Raw genomic sequence first — 20026 nt, forward strand, 5'->3', positions numbered from 1 at the left:
AGTTGAAGATATGCCAGATGACGAAGAGGACATGATTAGAAATAATTTTCAGGCAAATCGTTGTTCGAAACGTCAAACCTTTTCTGGAAGCAAATAAAGATGACATCAGGATTTTCCCCCAACATTTCCGTAATTTTCCCTGACATTTCCAGCTTTTCCTGACTTAAATTCCCTGACATTTCCCCGTTTTCCCTGGAGGGGGCAACCCTGTAATAGGTAATAATTACATTTAATTTCGACTTAAAAATGAAGATAAACATTCCTCGCACAAAATTAGTTAAAACCAAATAAGAGGTGCGTTACTGTTCGCTCTAGCATTATAAGTTTTGACATATCGAGACCACTTTCTTTTCTGCCTTGCTAAGGAAGAACGCCGTATGAACATTCGAAAGTTGCCAAATTTCCTTCGATAAAATGTTTATTTCTTCGAAAATTTGTGAATATTCTTCCTTTTGGATTTTCAGAATCCTTGAGTAAAATTGCGAACTGAATTATCTGAAAAATTGGAAGGAAAATATTCATAAATTTACCAGGAAATACGCAACTTATCAAAGAAAATTTGGCAACACCTGAAGGTTCATACGGCGTTTTTCCTTATCACGGCAGTTTTGGGACAAGCAAGGTAAAATCGACCATCGTACTCATTAGTCTCGAGTTTAATTCGAGGATCCGGACGGGGACGATGCGATGCGAGGCTCCTGGCGTCACATTTTTAGCTCACGTCAACAGCCAATCACATCTCAAAAATACAAGACACAGTTTTCTCCGTTATCTAATTTATTAATTCTAATAGTTATTCGGGGCCTAATCTCTGGCAGCCGAGAGAGTTGCTATTTTGAAAAGATGCCCGCGAGAGAGGTGGACCCCGCACCGCGACCGCGGCCAAGAGAGGAATTAATAAGGTATCCTTGCGCGCGCTAAGAGAATGAATGCTAGGATAATAGGGCAGAATTAATTGACGGAATCGAGACCTGGCAGTTGCTTTTCGTTATTGCCACATTAGAAGCAAGACCGCGGCGTGGGTTTCGTGATAATTCGAATTTCTCGAGGATTTTCCCGACGACTTTAAAGAAGTGAGGAAACTCTCTGTGAACTCGGAGGAAGTGCGAAGGAAGCACCCCACGATCCGCAAAATTGAGGACTTCCTCGGTTGAAGAGCGCATGTCACTTCCAGTGCTGCTAAGAGTTGTGCAAAGTAGTTCTTTAGTTGAAAATAACACTATCCAGAAGCTGAGCCATGAATTTTTCTCGGAATCTGCTCCGAATTTTTCCGCAGTACCGTGTGGAAGTGAGTCGAATGTGAATGCATTTCATTGTCTGTAAATGCTAAGGAAAATTGCACGATCGTAGCAGCATTGCAAGCCTGATAGCCCTTCTACCGTAAGCTTCTAAATTGATCGTAAACAAATCGAAAAACTTTGAGTTTCGTTGGATCATTCCATAGGCAAAAAACTGGATTATTACGATCTCTAATATACGCTGTATCCGACTTATGCGGCCTCGTGAAGAGGAGGAGATTAAACAGTCATGGAACTACATTTGAGGAGCTTTTGGAGTACTTTTGAAGCATCTTTCAGTAATTATACACATAGAGTACGATTTCATGCGAAAGCGAGATGAAACGCATCTGATTACAAAGCGTTTTAGGCTCATTGCATGTCTTGATTTTTCGACCATGGAGAATAGTTTTGAAGATGACACAAAAATGATTATGTTTAATTAGTTTACCGTATTATAATAAACAATTCATGCGAATATAACAAACACTCTAAGAAATGAATTATTGCATTTCTCGCACGCTCAGTATAAGGTGTCTACTGGCTGAAAAAAAAAAAGCAAAAAAAAAAAAAAACGCTGGAAAAACTATCGCGATTTCGGTGAAATAGAAAATGCAAAGTTTTAATTAAAATTCCTCAACTTTTCTAGTTTTCCCAGGTCACCGAAGACTCGAATCTAAGCATAAGTTGATCATAACTCTGAAGCGATTTGACAACTTATAAAATTAGCGACCGTTGCGCTGCGTCGCGGGCAATTGGTCGCGCTGTGAGCTGAGAGGTCATCAGTCATCTAGCTCACTCCCGCAGTGCTGGAGGAAGATGGGCATGGACAAGGAGTGAGGAAATTTAAGCATGCAGATGACCACAAACGCGATTTCCAGGCAGATATTAGAGTTGTTGGTTGACTCGGAATCCGTGAAATCCAATATCGTGTGTTCTCCAACTTTGACGGTTTAGGAGAGATGTTCCCGTTCCCTCAGGGAGAACGTCTCATTTTATTAAGTGAGACGAGAAGGTTGACTTTGGATTTTGAATGGATCTAACTTGATGCGTGTCACATCTATTAAGTGTAAATTTTCAGACGAGAGACGTTTCCATAAATTCCAAGATGGCACCTCAAGATACTAGAGAGCTTTCGAGAAAAAACTCCGCGATTCAACGGAGTTTAATGATAATATCGACGGCGCAAGTCCGCAATCACATATCTCGGTTGCGGTGTCTAAAAATCTCCGCCTCTATGTTATTTTTTTAAAGGAGAACAAATTGACATCACTCCTTGAAGTTTTTACAGAATTTTCTTCGCACAGAGGAGTAAAATCACTGCAGTTTCAAAGAATTGCCGTTGAGTAGTTTTCCATTTAAAAAATAAAGTATGACAGGAAGTCTGCGCCATCGCAAACCGAATTATGTGATTGCCGACTTACCTACCCTACACACTGGAGAAAAAAAAAAAAAAAAAAAAAAAAAAAAAAAAAAAAAAAAAAAAAAACACACATTAGATCTGGAGTCCAGACTCTTGAAAACATTGACAAGAAAAAGGACTCTCGATTCAATCAAATTAAGCTTAAATCAAAAGCAATCCGCTCAAATTAAGAGGCTTGGTTCTTGATTTAAGCTTAAATCTGATTGAATCAAGAGTATTTTTTCTTGTCGATGTTTTTAAGAGTCTGAACTCTAGATCCAATGTGTTTTTTTTTCCAGTGCACCGTCGATATGCCTTACTTTATTGGTTCAAGAAAGAGTAAGACAGCAAAATACAGTAATCCTACGATGTGCAAAGTAATATTCATTCCTTGCACAGTAATTTGACCACGTGGGCTTTTCCCTTGTACTCTTCTTGAGTAAACAATTTAAGATGAGCCAGACATCGGACAAGCAAGACTAAACTAAAATTCTGGCACGTCAAATTCTCCATTCTTGAGAGATGAGTCAAGTTGCAACCATAAACAGCCCATTATCAGCTCGTGGGTAGCTTCCGAGCTGTCACGCTCGAGTTTGAGCTATTTTCTGCAGTAGCGATTCGTGCTTCGCGATGAATCGATCGATCTGCCATTTAAAACCATGGAAAAAGATCGATTATCAGGGTGTTTGAAACGAACACCTCGGTAATCGATTCTTTACCATGTCTTCAAATGAGAATGGTCAATGATTTACGTTCTGCCACTGTCTGCTAGCATCATGACAGACGAGAGTCAAGGCTAGGGAGAGGAGAAAAAATCTGTCGTCGAGATATTTTCTCGCTCCTGAAGAGCCTGAAATCGACCCATTAACGACGAGATAAACTTTCAAGGACCATTTTTCTACGATATGCGGAACAGCACGTATGGGCTGGGGTGCACGGAGGCAGAGTTATTGTTATGGTCAATTCATACTTAGATCTCATTTGAAGGGAGGTCAAGGAAAGACCAGAGGTTCATCGGGTCACTCGGCCAGTAAGAATTCGTTCCTTAAGCCTCCACATGGCTCCTAATTACTGAGTCTGCAGTGTACAGTGTGCACAGGCGAAACCCGTCTCTTCAAGCAGAGGAGCATGAATCCTCTTTTTCGGCTCGAAAACAGTCCTTATAGCACTTCATTCCAGTTGGTAGATCTCCTTTCTTCTTCTGTTGTAACGGCTGATCATTTCCCCAGGCCCCCGGTCTCTCAAAGTTGTCTTCTCACATTTATCTTATTTTACGGGCGAGAAAATTTCTTTTTCTGAGCGAATTTTTCCCTCCGAAGTTTCCTTAGAATGGGAATGATTTCATAGCTTTGGTTTGCTTGAAAGCTCATGAGCCGTAAAACGACTACAGGTGCCGAAATGTCAAGAACTTACAAATTTGCATATATTGAAAGAAAAATAAGAGACTAGATGTAAGCAGCAATATTTTTGAGTTAGCCGGCAAGAACACGACCTTGGATCAATGAGAACAATACTTACACCAATAAGAGAAGATACTTGTATCGAAAAAAACTTCGCTTGCATCAAGCAGGAACCTGCATGAATTGAGCGATATAATTCTTGATTGAGGAGGAAATTATCTTGACAGCAAATTCAATGATATTTCTGGTTACGTCCAAGCCTCTTCTCCTTCTAAAGTAGATGGTGGGACATTGTGAGGATGTATTTCAGCCCAAAGCATACAAAATGAGTTGTTTTTAAATGGGGGTGTATCGACGTTCAGGTTGAAAATATTCTGGTTTGAGAAAATAAGATATTTCGAATTGAATCAAATGTTTCTTCTCTTCGACCCTCCTTTCAAGTTATCATCGATCAAAATCCATCTGGAAGATGATGAATATGATAAATGATGAATAGACAAAGAAGCGATGAATGATAAGCAGTTGGAAAATGAGGTGACGGTACCAAAACTAAAATAAAAACGGCAGACGTCTGGGTCTGATCATGCGTGCGGAATAGTGATGATTTGTCATACTTACTCGATATGGTTCGTACGGAGGGATATCTCCAGATCGCGCAGCACTTGGGTCGAGGTGGCATCGCTCACCATTTTCCGCTTCTGCAACAAGCAACGAAAACCCGGTTTAAAAACAACGTATGTGCCATCAGTTTCCCTATGCACATAAGTGTTTTTCCATAAGAGCCAGAATTTATAGCTCCGAATTGCAAAATGCAGTCCAATTGGACTACATATTGCAATTAGGAACATAAATTTCGGCCCGGTTTAAAAACAACGTATGTGCCATTAGTTTCCCTGTGCACATAACTGTTTTTTCAGATGAGTTAGAATTTATAGCTCCAAATTGACAAAATGCAGTTCAATTCTTAGCTGTCTAGGAACGTGACTCCATTCCAAGGTTGCAAAATCAATTTAAACGATTTAATTTTTCACAGGAGTATGCCTGTGCGATTGTTGTCCAAAATTTTTCCGATTTTTGCATGAGATCAGAGGAAAAATCAGTGAGATTTTCAGTCAGAAATAACCAAGATTTTCAAGGTAAGGATGATTTGCGAGGGGAAATTCGGCAACATAGAAATTTAGTTACGTTTTTTTGTAAGAGAAACGATGAATTGCGGCTTAAACTGAAACTTGGACGGGGTTGGCGCCACGGCAGCGCGCCGGCGCGACTTCTCGGTGCCGCCAATTCCGTCAAGAATTTTCGCGCGAGCACTTTCATCTTCTTAAGTAAATACTTCACGAACTGAGTTCATAGCATACTTCTCCACACATCCAAACTCGGTAATGCTAATCGTGAGTGACAGGGGATAAAAATTAGAGATAAAAATTGACTTTTTGCAATACTATTTCTGGTTCCCTTTTGAACCAAAATGTGTTAGCAATTTCCCTTTGCAGATAGATGTTTCTATGAATGAGCTAGAAATATGTATCCCAATTGGGAAATGAAATCCAAAAAAATATAAAAACTAACATACGGGTAAAAATAGTAAAAAAGGATACAAAGTCCACGAGCAAAGTTCAAAGTTTCAAGAGTAATACATTTTCTTGACTTTTCGATAAAATTCCTAACAGCTGATACCAGGGACTCCTGATTTTTCACAATGGTTTTAAAAAAAAGGGGAGACAAAAGAGAACAACGACCCGGAATATAATATGCCAAAATTTCCCAAAGTTTCCTAGCTTTAACCGGAAAAATTCTCGAAAATTTACGCCAGGATTCACTGTTTCTTCCAGGTATTTTTCTGATTTTGCCAGGGAGATTCGCCTAACTGATCTAGTGCCAAAAATTCTAAATATTCTTAATAAACCAGAAAAAAGTGAATCCACGATACCATAATTAGACAATCATACAATTCCCAGACCACGGTAAAAATTCGATAACATGCCCCTAACTTTCCCGGTTCCCTCAGTTTCCCTGAAATCTGCAACAATGCGACGTTAACACCGCCATCCCGCACGATTCGAATCCGATCGGATTCGACTAAAGGGCACCGGCACCCTCACGTTGTGTCGATGATTATCCTGGAGACCATCTCTGCCGTGCTAGGGAAGAACGCCGTATCAACATTCAAGGGTTGCCAAATTTCCTTCGATAAAATGTTCATTTTGAGGAGAGCTGTGGATATTTTTCCTTAAAATTTTCAGGAACTTACACGGTGAAAATCGAGGAACACATTGAGATCTAGTAGTCTCAGACTACATTCAAAACAGGTGAGATTGTATCGATATAGATTGGTTCAAAACATAAACACAGCCTCAAAAGTCAATTTAGAAATCGGAGGGAACGGGTCTTTTGTAACAGATGTTTCATTCTTTTGGGTACCAAATGCCAATGCAAAGTGAAATTGTTAGAAATTTTCTCATTTTCAGCTTTTCCAACTTAAATCCTGATAGTTTGGTTTGAGGTTATGTTCTATTGTTTTGAACCAAACGATACATCGAACCATTATCGAATACGGTCTATTATCCGAAAAATTGGAGGAAAAATATTCATAAGTTTACAGGAAATTCGTGTTTTATCGATCGAAATTTGGCAACGCCTGAAGGTTCATACGGCGTTTTTCCTTAGCACGGCAGATCTCCGCTCCATCGGCAGCTTCCTGGGTTCGTTCCCCGCTGATCTGGGTCCTCTGATTCCTTAAAATCGGGCGCGCCGTGTACGGGTCCCGTTCCGTCCCCCGTCCGGCTGTCTGATCCTGATTCCTGATCGCCCTGACTTTCTCTGGCGCGCTGCTCGGGCTACCCCCTCCACGTCCACCGCGCTCCAACATTTCCACCCCCCATTCCTGAATAAAATATTCCGTCCGGCGCGGTGGTGCGGGTGGATCGGTATTGGTGGCACGTTCCATCCTACTGTCTGTGCGTTCGCTGCCAGATTTGGCTGCTCCATCCTCCATGAAGAGGCTCATCCACTATGATGGAGCACACTGAAAAAAAATCTCGGTGTATTTACTAAGAAGAGGGTAAAGTTACAAAGAATTCAGGGTTCTATTTGATCCCAGTTTTTTCTTGGTAAAATTACCATTTAAGGAATTGGTAATTTTACAGAGAAATCTCGGTAATTTTACTGGACCCCGGTAAAAACGCCAATATTTTTTATCGACTGTAGTAGAATTACCGAGATAAAATGGCAAAGTTACCGGGTATTGATTACCAATGAAAGTGGTGTTCTTACCTGAAAAAAAACCAGTAAAAATACCGGTTTTTAGGTAAGCTTACCAGTCTGTTTTGGTAAAATTACCAATAATTGGTAAAAAAAAGTGAGATGGTAAAGGTACCAACGGACCTTGGTAAAAACGCCGAGATTTTTTTTTTCAGTGCACTCTACCGTGGTACCCAGGAGAGCAACAACGCCCGAATTTTAAAAGAAAATGTTTCCTTCAAAATTCAACTAATCTTAACCCGTAAGGTAAAATTTGAAGAATAACGCGTAACGCATAGCGCCTGAGGCTCGAAGCGCTTCGGAGGGTTGCACCGCGATACCGCGAAGCAGTCGGGTGAAGGCAGATAAAGCATACGTGCTCTGCTATCTTGACTGAAAAATGAAATAAATAAGGCCCTTCTTTTGATTGAGAGTGAAGTTCGTCGATTTTTAATAATTCAAACGATTTTTAAGAGTCGCTTGGGCGATTATTGACAATTTTGCGAAGAACGGAAGATTACTTCGATAGAAATTTTCGCCTGGACGCAATGACGACCGTTTTCTAAAAGCCCTCGATTGGCACTTTTTGTCCTTTTTGGTAAAAGAAGGGACAGGGTAACAAATAAAGCATTGGAACACGACAACAGAATTTCACCTGGAGCAAGTTGGACATTTAAAATTTCCAATTTCACTTCAGTTAAAATATAAACTTAAATTTCTCTGTAAGAAAAACAAAACAAAAAGCAATATTGCTGTTGAACTATAATTTCAATGTTCATTAATATGAAATAATTTGCTCAGTAAGCTGAATTTTTCTTAAGACAGGTTTACGTATGCAACTCGGCTGTGCTTTCCAGCCTTTTTGCAATTCATGGCTGCAGTCGTCTGAGCACTGACTTAATGCACACACAAACAGTCCATAAAATTAAGTCCAGATGAAATTTTCCAGTTGAACGACGTGTTTATACTCAATCTTCGAATGCATTTTACAACTTCAGAGAAACCAAATCAGATTCCTGAACGGGAACAAGAGAAAATATGGCATTAAAAAACCGAGTCGCTATCTTCAGCGACTGGAAGTGGTTGAGCTACATTACTCATTATTCTATAAAAAATTCAACTTCTCGCACTTTTTTACGACAATACTACTACCACAAGACGTTTGCTGGCGTTGCGGTAGGTCATTCTAAGATTTTTTGGCAAAATTTCGGGTGCCTAAATCAATCTGAAGGTAGAGACAATATCAATACATTGAAATCGGTCAAAGATCGGAAACAGTACTTCAAAACTTCTTTTTTTTTAAATTTTTTAAAGACCACATATTAATGATTGGTCTTTGAACTAACAATTTGATTAAAATAAAAAAGAAAAAATAATTCTCATAATGGCACAAAATCTAGGATGGATCGATTTGGTGACGACATACGGAACTATAGAAGTGAAAAATCCGCCTTAAACAACGACCCTGCAACCGGCTGATCCAAGTATCTAACGGCGTTTCTGCCTAACAAGGACCCGTTGAGGATCGGATAAGAAGGGGATCCGCTCAATCATCATTCCTCTGATGTAAAAGCACAACTCCATTTCCACTCGAGTAAAGAAAAGCCTGTAGTTAAATGGACAATAGAGGTCGTGTCAAAGTAGAGTTACGTCCTTGCATCAGAGGAACGACGTAATGAGGAGCCATCAATATCTGACAAACGTTTGGTTTAATTGGGGGTATTTCTGTCGAACGGAACTAAGTGCATTAAGACATGAGCCCTGAGACCCATGAGCATATATGCACGACAGGGCTCACGTCATAATGCACGTAGTTCCGTTCGGCAGAAATACGTCCAATTGGGGGTATCTTGGTCCGACATGGCAGCTCCGAGAATGGGAGGGCCGGCGTGGGCGTTGGCGGGAGATGAAGAGGGTGCGGGCATGAGGGAAAGAAAACAAAAATCAAGTGTTTGTCTGATCCGAAACTTGCGGGTGGGAAAGGATGAAAGGATGGACACGCCACGGGCACGGATGAGCCAGCACAACCACCGCTCCCTGAGACAACAAGACTGTCTCCCGGCATTGAAAAATTACGCCCGTGGTGCCCGGTTTTTTGTGTTCTTCGTGGAGCGTGTTAGTCGGCAGATGTGACAATATTGACGAGTGTAAAATTTCAATTTCTGGACGAAGAATTGGTATAACGAGGGAGCTCCGCGGCCCAACCCCCGGAGATTTGTGTCGCTGTCAGCCAAATGAGAACTATCGAGAAAATTTGTATACACATACAGTGTAGCAAAAAAACTGAAGGCACGATGGCAATAGACGCACTTATTAGTGGTGACGTTATGGAACGACACTGTCGTCTCGATAGCTCGAAAGTCGGAACGTACCCCGACGAACAAACATAACCTCCAAAATGAACAATTGACGCAAGATGCTAAAACTGGCCTGAAACCGAACACTTAATCCATGGGACTTTAAAATTATGAAAGCTAGTCATTTACCAAAACGTTTGAGATAACATTCACAATAATTGGACTACATTTTGCAATTTGGAACTATGAATTCTAGCCCGGTTTAAAAACAACGTATGTGCCATTAGTTTCCCTATGCACATAAGTGTTTTTCCAGAAGAGCCACAATTTATAGTTCCAAATTGCAAAATGCATGCAGTCCAATTGATTGTGTAATAAGCTCGTAAAATCACACATGGTCATCAAGCGAATCCCCCCACCCTCCTACCTATATCTCGCATAGTCCTTCATGTTCGTTTGTTGGGGCACGTTTCGACTTTCGAGATAATGAAATTATATCGAGATTTTACGTCACACTAAATGTGTCTATACTAGTGAGAGGAGAATTATAATTACTGGCAAGCCTGCCACATCCCACCTCGGGCCTTAGTACCAATTTTAAGATCCGGGCCCCATGACTGCCACCAACCCCCCCCCCCCCCCCCCCCCCCCGGTCCCCTTACCACCAGAAAAATACTTTGTAATATCTTACACTTAAGAGCACACAGTTGCAAAAATATCATTCTCTACTAAAAATCTTAAACACATAGATGGAAACCTGCAAAGCAGTAAAAATAATTCTACAGTGCCGCGCGTGTTTTAGAAAATTTATTCACCTTTTACGAAATTTTTCACTTTTCCTTACGAGACAAGGGTTACATGTGAATTTAAAATAGTGTGTCATGGGCGGCACGGGCCCCGGTACCATAGACCCAGTATCCCCACCCTTGTGGCGGGCCTGATTATTGGACTACGATTTCCGACGAGGAACTGATATTTTAAGCGCTCGTCATACCTAAATGAATGATCAAAATCAAAATTAATTTGAATTCAAAGAGGATTTTACTTTTAGAATTGATTTCATCATTTTCCATTACCCCCTTCGGAATTGAAATCATTCAGAAATAGCGTATATTACTTCCTCTAGGCTCCTCAAAAAACCAAGAAAAAACATGACAAAAAGTTAAAAATCACGCGATATAAAGTTACAGAAACGCCTTTCTGAAAGATAAACTCGGCATTTGAATGGTGCACAGAGCGTATAACGATAGAAGAATATTCGAAGTTGGGTTCGAACTCAACATGCGACTATTTAAACTCTGCGGTAGGCCGGGTTGCATACGCTCAATTTTGCGGGCGAAATCTAAGCTCTGCTCGGGGCTTCAGCAAGATACTTGCAATCCGATGGGGAATTTAAATAAAATTTACGAATTAGATGATTGATTAAGACTCACTACCGCACTTTACACTTCCCCTAATTTAAATAAAGCCCATTCAGCGTGAAGGAAGATAATTTTTTTTCAAATACAGAAGCAGATGTCTGTTAAACGATAGTTTTCCCTGGAAGTTGATTTAATTTGGAATAGGTCTGCTACGGCAATTTTACAAACGCTCTGGTAAGGATCGTAGATAAAGATTTAGGACATCAACTTCAGCATTTATATATACCACGACTATCTCCCTCCGATCATCCATCCTGTAAGCTCTGATGATCCAAAAGTAATTACCAAAATTTTAAAGCTCTTTAAGCGAGTAAAAAAAGTTTAAGGTAAATTCTTGGTCTCCGACGTAAATAGCTAGCCTGGCTGCTGATCGTCGAAATAAATTAACTGACCATTCATTTCCGCGAAAGAAGGGCCAGTTTATGAACTTAAACAAATTTGAGTGCCTGCAGGATGTCTACTAAAAAAGGCTGACCAAAAATCAGTACTTTTATAGTACTTTTTCAATACTTTCCCAAGAAATTCAGTACCTCCCCAACAGGAAAATTCAGTGCTTTTTCAATACCTCCAATTGACGAAATTCGGAAAATTTGAATTTCCCGCTCAAATTGTGATAAATATGACAACAAAAATTAAAAAATTCTGGACCTTCTTGCATAGTTCCGCACTTTTTCAGCACATTCGGACCCCCCGTTAAAAATCAGTACTATTTCCGGACTTTCCGAACTTGTAAATAGACACCCTGCCCTGATTTTATGCCGCAAATCCAGTCTGGGAGTAAGTTATTCTTGGCGAAAATCGAATAGAGGTCCCTGAGGATCGCAAAGGAAGGACATCGTTGCTAATGGGACAACATTTGAGAATGACTCTTGGTATTGCGTGATCTAACTCGGTCAACTCCTTTTTTATCGGTTCCGTCGATGAAGTAATAAAAGGCGCATGCGCATCAACTCCAGTCGGGGCCGTAAAACAGGTTGGCCGGTGATAAAAGTAGCTCAAGAGATTACGTGCGAATAAAATCAATGAATGAAAGATGATTTGTCGGCGTGAGGCTCAGAGGTTTGCGTTGGCAAACACATGAAATTGACCACTCGACGAGATGAAAGTTAAAAGGTTACGAGACCGGTTTCCTCATCATTTCAATAATCAGTTAATTTAAATTTCCCTCTTGAGATAAGACAAAAATCAGTTGGAGTCAGATTGAAAAATAAGAAATTTTGCTGGTTGTGAGAATGAGTTTATAGGTTTGGTAAACATTATAACCGACTCACATGTTCCAAGAAAATTTCCTAGCTTTTCTGATATTCAAAGCACATGACCCTCCCCCCCACTTTTTTTTGGGGGGGGGGGGGGGAGGATTGGCTGTTTAAATTTGAGAACGCGGAAAATATTAATTTCTAACTGTATGGGTTGATCTTGAAAATTTTCGATGTGACGAAAATACTCTATATCTAGTTTTGATGCAAAAAAGTGCAAGAATCGCATTTTTACTGTACACAACGTCGAGTAATGCTTCTATTTTGATCTTGTCTATACGAGTTGGAAAATGCACGCGGGATGCAGACGGAGCCATTTTTTGGCACCAGGGACCCTTTATCAAGTGATTTTGCATCGAATAAAATCAGACGCCTTTCTTAACGATGAAAAACATAGTTTCGTTCTCTGACTCAAAAATCAAAGCCATGATAGAATATACCGTTGGTTACCGGCCACACCAAGACAGTAATTCCGGCTATGAGAGTCAAAGTTTCCGGTATTTCTAGTTGTGAGGACCGGAAACTGACAGCTGTGACTGACAAACGAAAATCCTGAGAACTTATCAAGACTCAGCTGTCCGTCTCATAACTCTTGACATTTTATCTCATCAAAAGGCTGGTTCCACAACTTGCGTGAGTCAAATGTTTATTAATGAAAGGAAGTATTTAACAGCTAGCTCCGAGAACTTGCGTAAACTCACTATCAAACAAAAATACGCTCGAGTTCGTTCGTCTATTCTTCCAACCGATCACGATAAGATTTTCGATTCTAAGTTGCGTAAATAAGAAGTTGTGACCTCTGAAGGAACAAAAAAGACTCATGCATACTTAATTTCAAACTTGTGGTGCTTGATCCAGCCGGAATTCTGGGAAATAGAGGCAAAAAGAGATTCTGTAATACCAATCACAAAAAGAAAAAGAGAAAAATGTAAAAAAAAAAAAAAAAAAAAAAAAAAATATAATGTCGTATTTACTTTAATAAACTCCCCCAAAACCAGACCTCAAAATATTCAAAGCAACATGAATTCTTTGTTGTTTAGGTTCACCGTATGAAGATCATGACTCTACAATGAAACAGTTTTACATTTACTTAACGCTTCCATTTACATTTATGTATACTACAGTAAATGGGCAATTTGATATAATTTTTGTCCTAAAATGGATTTTAATTTTATTTTAATTTATTTTTGCTTCACTTTTTTACGGCTAATGATAACAGTTTCATTTTAATAACACGCTCAGCGAGTAGCTGTAGCGGTATAGTTGAATCCGAGGAAACTTTGGTTTCGAGTAACTGGTAGGATCAAATGTTTCAATTTGGCGACATGCCTGATTGAAATCTCATATTGTTTCTGAAAGTCAAATATTTTTATTATAACCTATTTGTTCCGCGGCACGCTTTGCTTTCTTATTTTCTCCCCCGACGGAAATATGACCAGCGAAAGTTATCAGTTACCGCGCAACGCATGGGTGAGCACTGAGCAGATGTCCGAATTTTCGAGGCCTGCGTCGAAATAGTAAAAAAGCTCGTTGATATGCTACCACCCGCTGAGCAAAGATTATTCAAGGAAAGAAATCAAAGACCTGAATTTCACTTCAATAATTTAAAAAAACTAGGTTACGATACTTCGGTTACGTGCGTGTCATCTGCAGTCCCAGGTTTTTGGGGATGCAGGAAATTTCTTCTCATTATTCCGTGACTGGGAAATTGCGAGCTTTGAAAGTTCGCATTGGATTCCGCCTGACTTCTATGAGATATTCCATGATTTTACTAAAAAAAATCCAAGACTACTTATGCCAAAAGAAGAAGAAAAAAAAAACACTAAATCCATCCCAAATAAGGCATAAGTACTTTCTCGTAACCAATGCCTCGTATCTTTACATTTTTCTGAATTTTTCCAGACATGGATTGGAGAAAAACCTCGCCTAGGCAGTACTGCCGCGCTAAGGAAGAACGCCGTATGAACATTCGAGAGTTGCCAAATTTCCCTGGATTAATCATGTATTTTAAAAGAAAGTTGTGCATATTTTAACTTAAACTTTTCTGGTATTTTAGATCAAATTGCTTGCAAAATTGTCTGAAAAAGTTGAAGCAAAATATTAAAGTAAACGGCGAATTCTATACCAAACCAGTCCTAGGGGAGAACTACCATCCATACAAATTTCAGCTCAAAATATTCATTTTCGCTCGAGTTATCGAGTGGACATGATTTGACCTCCCCCCACTTTCGAGCCCCACCCCTTAAAATCTATTGCCTCAAATTTCAATTTTTTTTTTTTGCAGAATAGTAGTTCTAATGAGTCTCTACTGAATGCAAAAAAATTGGTCAAAATATCTTTCAACGTAAGAAAGATAAAACTACTCAAAAATCGAAAAATCTTAAAAAGGCGGAAATACATACATACGTACATACATACACATGAATTTGAATGGCATATATTTTCGTGATCTACGACCCGTGATCGGTGCTCTCCACAAGGTCTCGGGTCTGGGTCCGACATCATGGGAGAATGCAATAGTGTATTTTCTTCGGAAAATACACTAAAAATGTCCTAGTTAATTCGGGTTTTATTGAGGGGAATCTGGCAACGCTTGAAGGTTCATACGGCGTTTTTCCTTTGCGCGGCAGCATAGCAGCACGAATGAACGAGCAGAGCGGCAAGCGCATTTCAAGAAAAGAGGAGAACCGCAAATTTTAGGCGAGGACAAAGAAAGTAAAATTGAACCACGCGAGACGGCGAGAAGAGGTGTAATTAGCACGAACGAAATGCACCAACTCGTTTCCACCTGATTTGCAAAGTAATTACGAGCTACTCTGCCGTGCTAAGGAAAAAACGTCGTATGAGCATTCGTGAGTTGCCAAATTTCCTTCGATAAAATGATTATTTTTGAGGAAAGCTGAGAATATTTTCCTTTGAAATTTTCAGGACTTCTAGAAAAAATTGCGAACATAATCATCTGAAAAATTGGAAGAAATTTTCTTGCAAATTTTCTCGAAAATTCTTAGCGCACCAAGGGAAATTTGGCAACGTCTGAAGGCTCATACGGCGTTTTTCCTTAGCACGACAGTACTCAGGACCGTTGTAGACAGATTTCGGGAGGCCGATCCCGGTTTCCAGACCATCATTACGGGCGATGACGATTGTTTTCCCCGTTTTCTTTCCGACTTTTCCACTCCGATGATCTGGCAATCGATCACACCTCACCGACAGGACCGCGCGGCTCGCTATATTCTGAAACCGCGCAAGTGCAGGCGTCTCACGAACCGCGGACTCGGCCGTTCGCGGGATTTCTACGGCTCAGGCGGGGCGATGACGGTTACGTCGTCTCAGAACGGAAAACTTCAATTATTCGAGAGCGACCGCTGCTGGAAAACAACGGCTCTTACTTTCGGTTCGAGCGATGATCGGCGGTGCGGCGAAGCGTGAATAATCTGCTGTCGATATTTCACCATTTGAAGATATGGTGAAGAATCGATCATTAAGACAAATCTTGATTATCGACTCTTTTCAATAGATTTCAATGATAGATCGATCGATTCATCGCAAATCACGACACGCTACTGGTGATCGATATGCGATTTTCCCGATTTTTCGCGACATGGTAGGAGTTTTTGTCATCCTTTGTCGCCTTTACACATAAAACATTAAACATCGCCAACATTAAACATGATAAACTTCTCAGAACATGTTTGGAGAACGCGTCGCAGCTCCGACACAGGTGCGTCTAACCGCATACACAAGAGCCGTGGAAAGCGAGAAGTTCTATGGACAATGCGGTGCACATCTAAAGGTAGTTACTATACACACATCAGAGAAACGACGATATTTTAAGAAAGATCGTCTCATGCAACTGGGGTGGATAGGTTTTGTAAACTTTCCTCTCGGTTAGGCGAAAAATAAAAATGGTAGATTTATTATACTACCCTCGAAAAGGGAGCGTTGCATTTAGTAGGTTTAATTTCGCAAAAAATGATTATCATGACACGTGGTTAGTGTTAGCTATGCGAATGCAAATCGTGGGTACCATCAGAGCCATTTCAAAGATACGAGAAGACATAAAAAAGCAAGGTTTGGTGGATGAACTCTCTCACTTTTCATGGTTGAGTTTTTGGGGACTGTTCGAAGTTTCCCTTGATGTTTTAAGAACTTATTGTCACCCTGTTTGCATGAAAGGTGGAAACTTTTTTTTTCTTTCTTTATGTTTTTTTCTGTTGTTTAACGGCTTTGTGAAGGTGGAAACTTTGTGAAAAGACGCAAGATTTTAAATGGCGTTTGTGAGATATGTATTCAGCTTCAATCAAACACGCTTCATTGCATAATATCGTAAGTTTCCAGAGTGACACCTACCTGGAATAAACATTTGAGTAATTACGAAAAAGCTAACACCGTTTTCCAAGCAAGCTCGATTTTCAGAGAAAGATTGGGATCGGTGACAATATGAGAAAAGAGAAAAATATTTGATGAGATATTGTATTCAGAGAACAATCGGGCAGACTCTCTCTCCGGTGATAAGACAGCACTTCCGGTCCGCTGGAGAATAAGAACACCGCGCGTACCCATGACGTGAGAGGAAAGCATGCGACCGTTCGACCAAGCTTATATGCCACCGTTATAACGGAGCTTAGGTGGTTTAACAATCATAAGAAACTGCCCATTTCTCTGTTATTAATTTTATTTTAATAATTGATTTCCTCATTTCTGCGGCAAAGAAGTTGATAGTAGAACTTCTCGTCAATAATGAATGCATAATTGCACCTTCTTTGAGTTCTTTGGATCGCATTTATCAAAAAGGGACCAGCGCGATTACAGTGTTTTCAAAATCGTGCAATTTCTCCTTTTCTTTTAAAAACACTTATCGCACGTACAGTATTCAAACTTATACAATTATTTTGCTTTAAAGCTAAGTATTTTTTGGTGCGAGGTAAAAATATTTGCTATTCTGGGAGATTTTTCAGATAATTATGAAGAAGCAACATTTTTACAACACTGAAATCGCGCTGGTTCCTTTTTGCTAAATGCGATCCATTTTGTAGTTAGACTTTTCCGGCTGAAAAGTAACTTATGAACAGCGAAAATTCGAATTACAACACATTCCAAGGAAGTGTGCACCAAAATGTTATAGCAGCAATACATGTCAAATGACTCAATGATTTAGAAATTGGCTCTGAATGGCTACAAACCATTCAATGCAGATTTAGTGACCTTGTCTGCTGGCGCATTAAAAACTCGATTCGGAGCGAAATTTGGCAACAGTTTCCGAGCCTGCATGAGCCAACTGCCAACACTACCATCATTAGCTACCGTACACCCGCATAGCATGTCAATATCGTCGCGTTGTTTGAAATGATCAGGATAAACAAACTGACGACCCTACATCCCTACATGATGCAATCTTCCGATGAGAGAGCTTGCAGTATCATGTCGATGGTGCGTTGAAACTACAAAACCGCGTACCTTGGCTCACAACAATGTACATTTCTTGAATGAGAAATCACTGACATTGTACAAAATTTTGCGGAAGTTTTCAGCGTGGTAGTTTCAAATATATCACGAGTAAACACATGCTAGAACTTGCTGCTAAAACGTACAAATCAAGACGCACGAAGTAGTATGAGCGTTGACTTACCCTTGAACTGCGAGACGCCTTTGGATCTAAATATGTTCGTAGTTTGCTTAAATAATGTGCTGGCGTATCTTTCGCTTGAACTCTCTCCTGGAAAAAACAAAATAGGAAAATTGATTAGTTGAATGATATCCATCGGCACGACAAAAGTTGGTCTATACATACACACATTGAATTACTTACATTAGCGCGTTTGAATCTATTGGCTGGCACTCTTTGGACTAGGTTCGGATCGGTTAGGCAACTAAACTAACGGCGTGGATATGCGTAGAGTATCAAATGAAAATGAAGGCGCTCCGGGTCGCACTCTCGTTCTTCTAGGATTTCTTGCCTAAAATAATGTCCTTATTGCAGTAACTTAGGTTGGGTTGTCCGAAGATTAATGTGGTAAGACGTATGACAGCTAAAACACAAATTCCGGGTTTCACAGTGAAGATTTTGGACTTCAAGTTCAAGGTATACGGTTGGGTTAAATATAATCTAACTTTACAAGTTCGCATCCCCCTGTTTCAGAGCGACAGTATTTCGTGGATTTCAAAATACTCTTGATCCTGATGGATGTGGAGCTTGACAGTGATTTTTACGAGACATTTTCTCAATAAATCTTTTGAAACTGAAGAAAATGCAAAACTCGAGAACACAGGCGCAAGAGCTGCTCCTCAAAACCATATGATTATTTTTAGATGTACAAAGATGATCGCATGGAGAGAAATTCCTTACTTTTCCCTTCTCATCAAACTGACTACACATTGTGTACATAAGATTTTGAATGGTAATTAATGAGAATATTGATCTCTAAAAGTTTTGGAAAAAAGATAATTACGATGTAAAATTCAAGGTTTCAACGACAAAAATTCACTCAACACGATTGAGTAACATGTCCTAGCTTTTCCGGGTTTCTTCGACCGTTTAGGAACTTGACACCCTGTTCACGAAAATTAACGAACGGCACTGCTCGCTAATTGCTGACTTACAAAGCGTGTAACATGAAAATACTCCATCTTGCACCGTGCATCAACTTGCATTTAACCGCACCTAAACGCTCTAAATTCCGCGGACCTCAAAAAACAGCGGAAGAAAGGAAAGTCCGCCGGCAATTTATTTTCTTTCAATTTACATGTTCGTCTAGTCCGTATCGGGAAACTATACGGGCCCCGTGGCGAACAGGGGAGCTGCGGTGGGAAGGCATTTCGCGCAGCTGGCGCATAATGGGGCACGTCCTCGGGAGAAGGTGGAAAAGAAATATTTGACCAACACTACACATTTTTATAGTTACCCTGTCACATTGAAAAAATTTATGGGAACGTGTCATGAAGGAAATTTCAAGAAAAACCCAATAAACCCACTTATATTGACTCCTACTTTGTTCATAAATGAAGAAATAAACTTTGAAAATGTCCAGATTTTGTCCAACTTCTCGTATCGACTCGTCCCACCGTGCGGTGGGTCGCCCGTCGTCGCATCGTTGCACGAACTCCTTTCTCCCGACGCCGATGCGGCGGCGGCGGTGTAGGTCAGTCGATGTGGATGTGTATCCTGTTGCGAGTTTCGCCTTCGCCCGTGAAACGGACCCCCCCCCCCCCCCCCCCGAGATTTATTGGTAGGGGGCTGAGCTTTGAGCTTTGTCGATAGGGGCCCCGTCACGCGGGGCAGGCGATCCCGTCGATAAGGGCCCTCCCTGCCCGAGTTTTATCCCCGGAGCAGGAGGAGGAGCGGTCATCCGCTCTTGCGACGTATCGATTGATCTGCCGTTTAAACCTATGGAGAAAGATCGATAATCAGGGTGTTCGCAACGAACCCATTGGTAATCGATTCTTCACCATGGCTTCCGATGGGAAATATCGATACTCGATGATTCCGCTCCGTTTCCCCTGATCGACAAGGCTCCGCGAAGAAAGTTCCAGTCCTCCAGCCGCGGTTATCTGATTCTGCCCGAGGAAGCCCTATTTTCCCATGGACCTGCGAATTTGTATGCCTCCGGCTGACGCTGAGTCTCGTGTCCTCGATGTTTAAGATTCGGGACGATCGTATTTTAAGGTCTGGATACACGATCAAATTCCGAACCAATTCTGATCGAAGTAGATCGCTTGATGACTGGTGGTCACCA

At 40.6% G+C, this 20026-nt stretch overlaps 1 protein-coding gene across 1 annotated transcript in view; it reads right to left on the reverse strand.

The window, feature by feature from the left end:
• Window positions 1–20026, reverse strand: part of Frl (formin-like protein) — a 119962-nt gene that overhangs the window by 20390 nt on the left and 79546 nt on the right. The window contains exons 3-4 of the mRNA XM_019050870.2: window positions 17923–18009; window positions 4698–4777 (exon numbers count right to left, since the gene is read on the reverse strand). Coding sequence (XP_018906415.1) covers window positions 4698–4777; window positions 17923–18009 — 167 coding nt within the window. The remainder of the gene's footprint in view (window positions 1–4697; window positions 4778–17922; window positions 18010–20026) is intronic.

This window comes from Bemisia tabaci, chromosome 5 (genome assembly GCF_918797505.1).
Source record: "Bemisia tabaci chromosome 5, PGI_BMITA_v3".
Classification (NCBI taxonomy): domain Eukaryota; kingdom Metazoa; phylum Arthropoda; class Insecta; order Hemiptera; family Aleyrodidae; genus Bemisia; species Bemisia tabaci.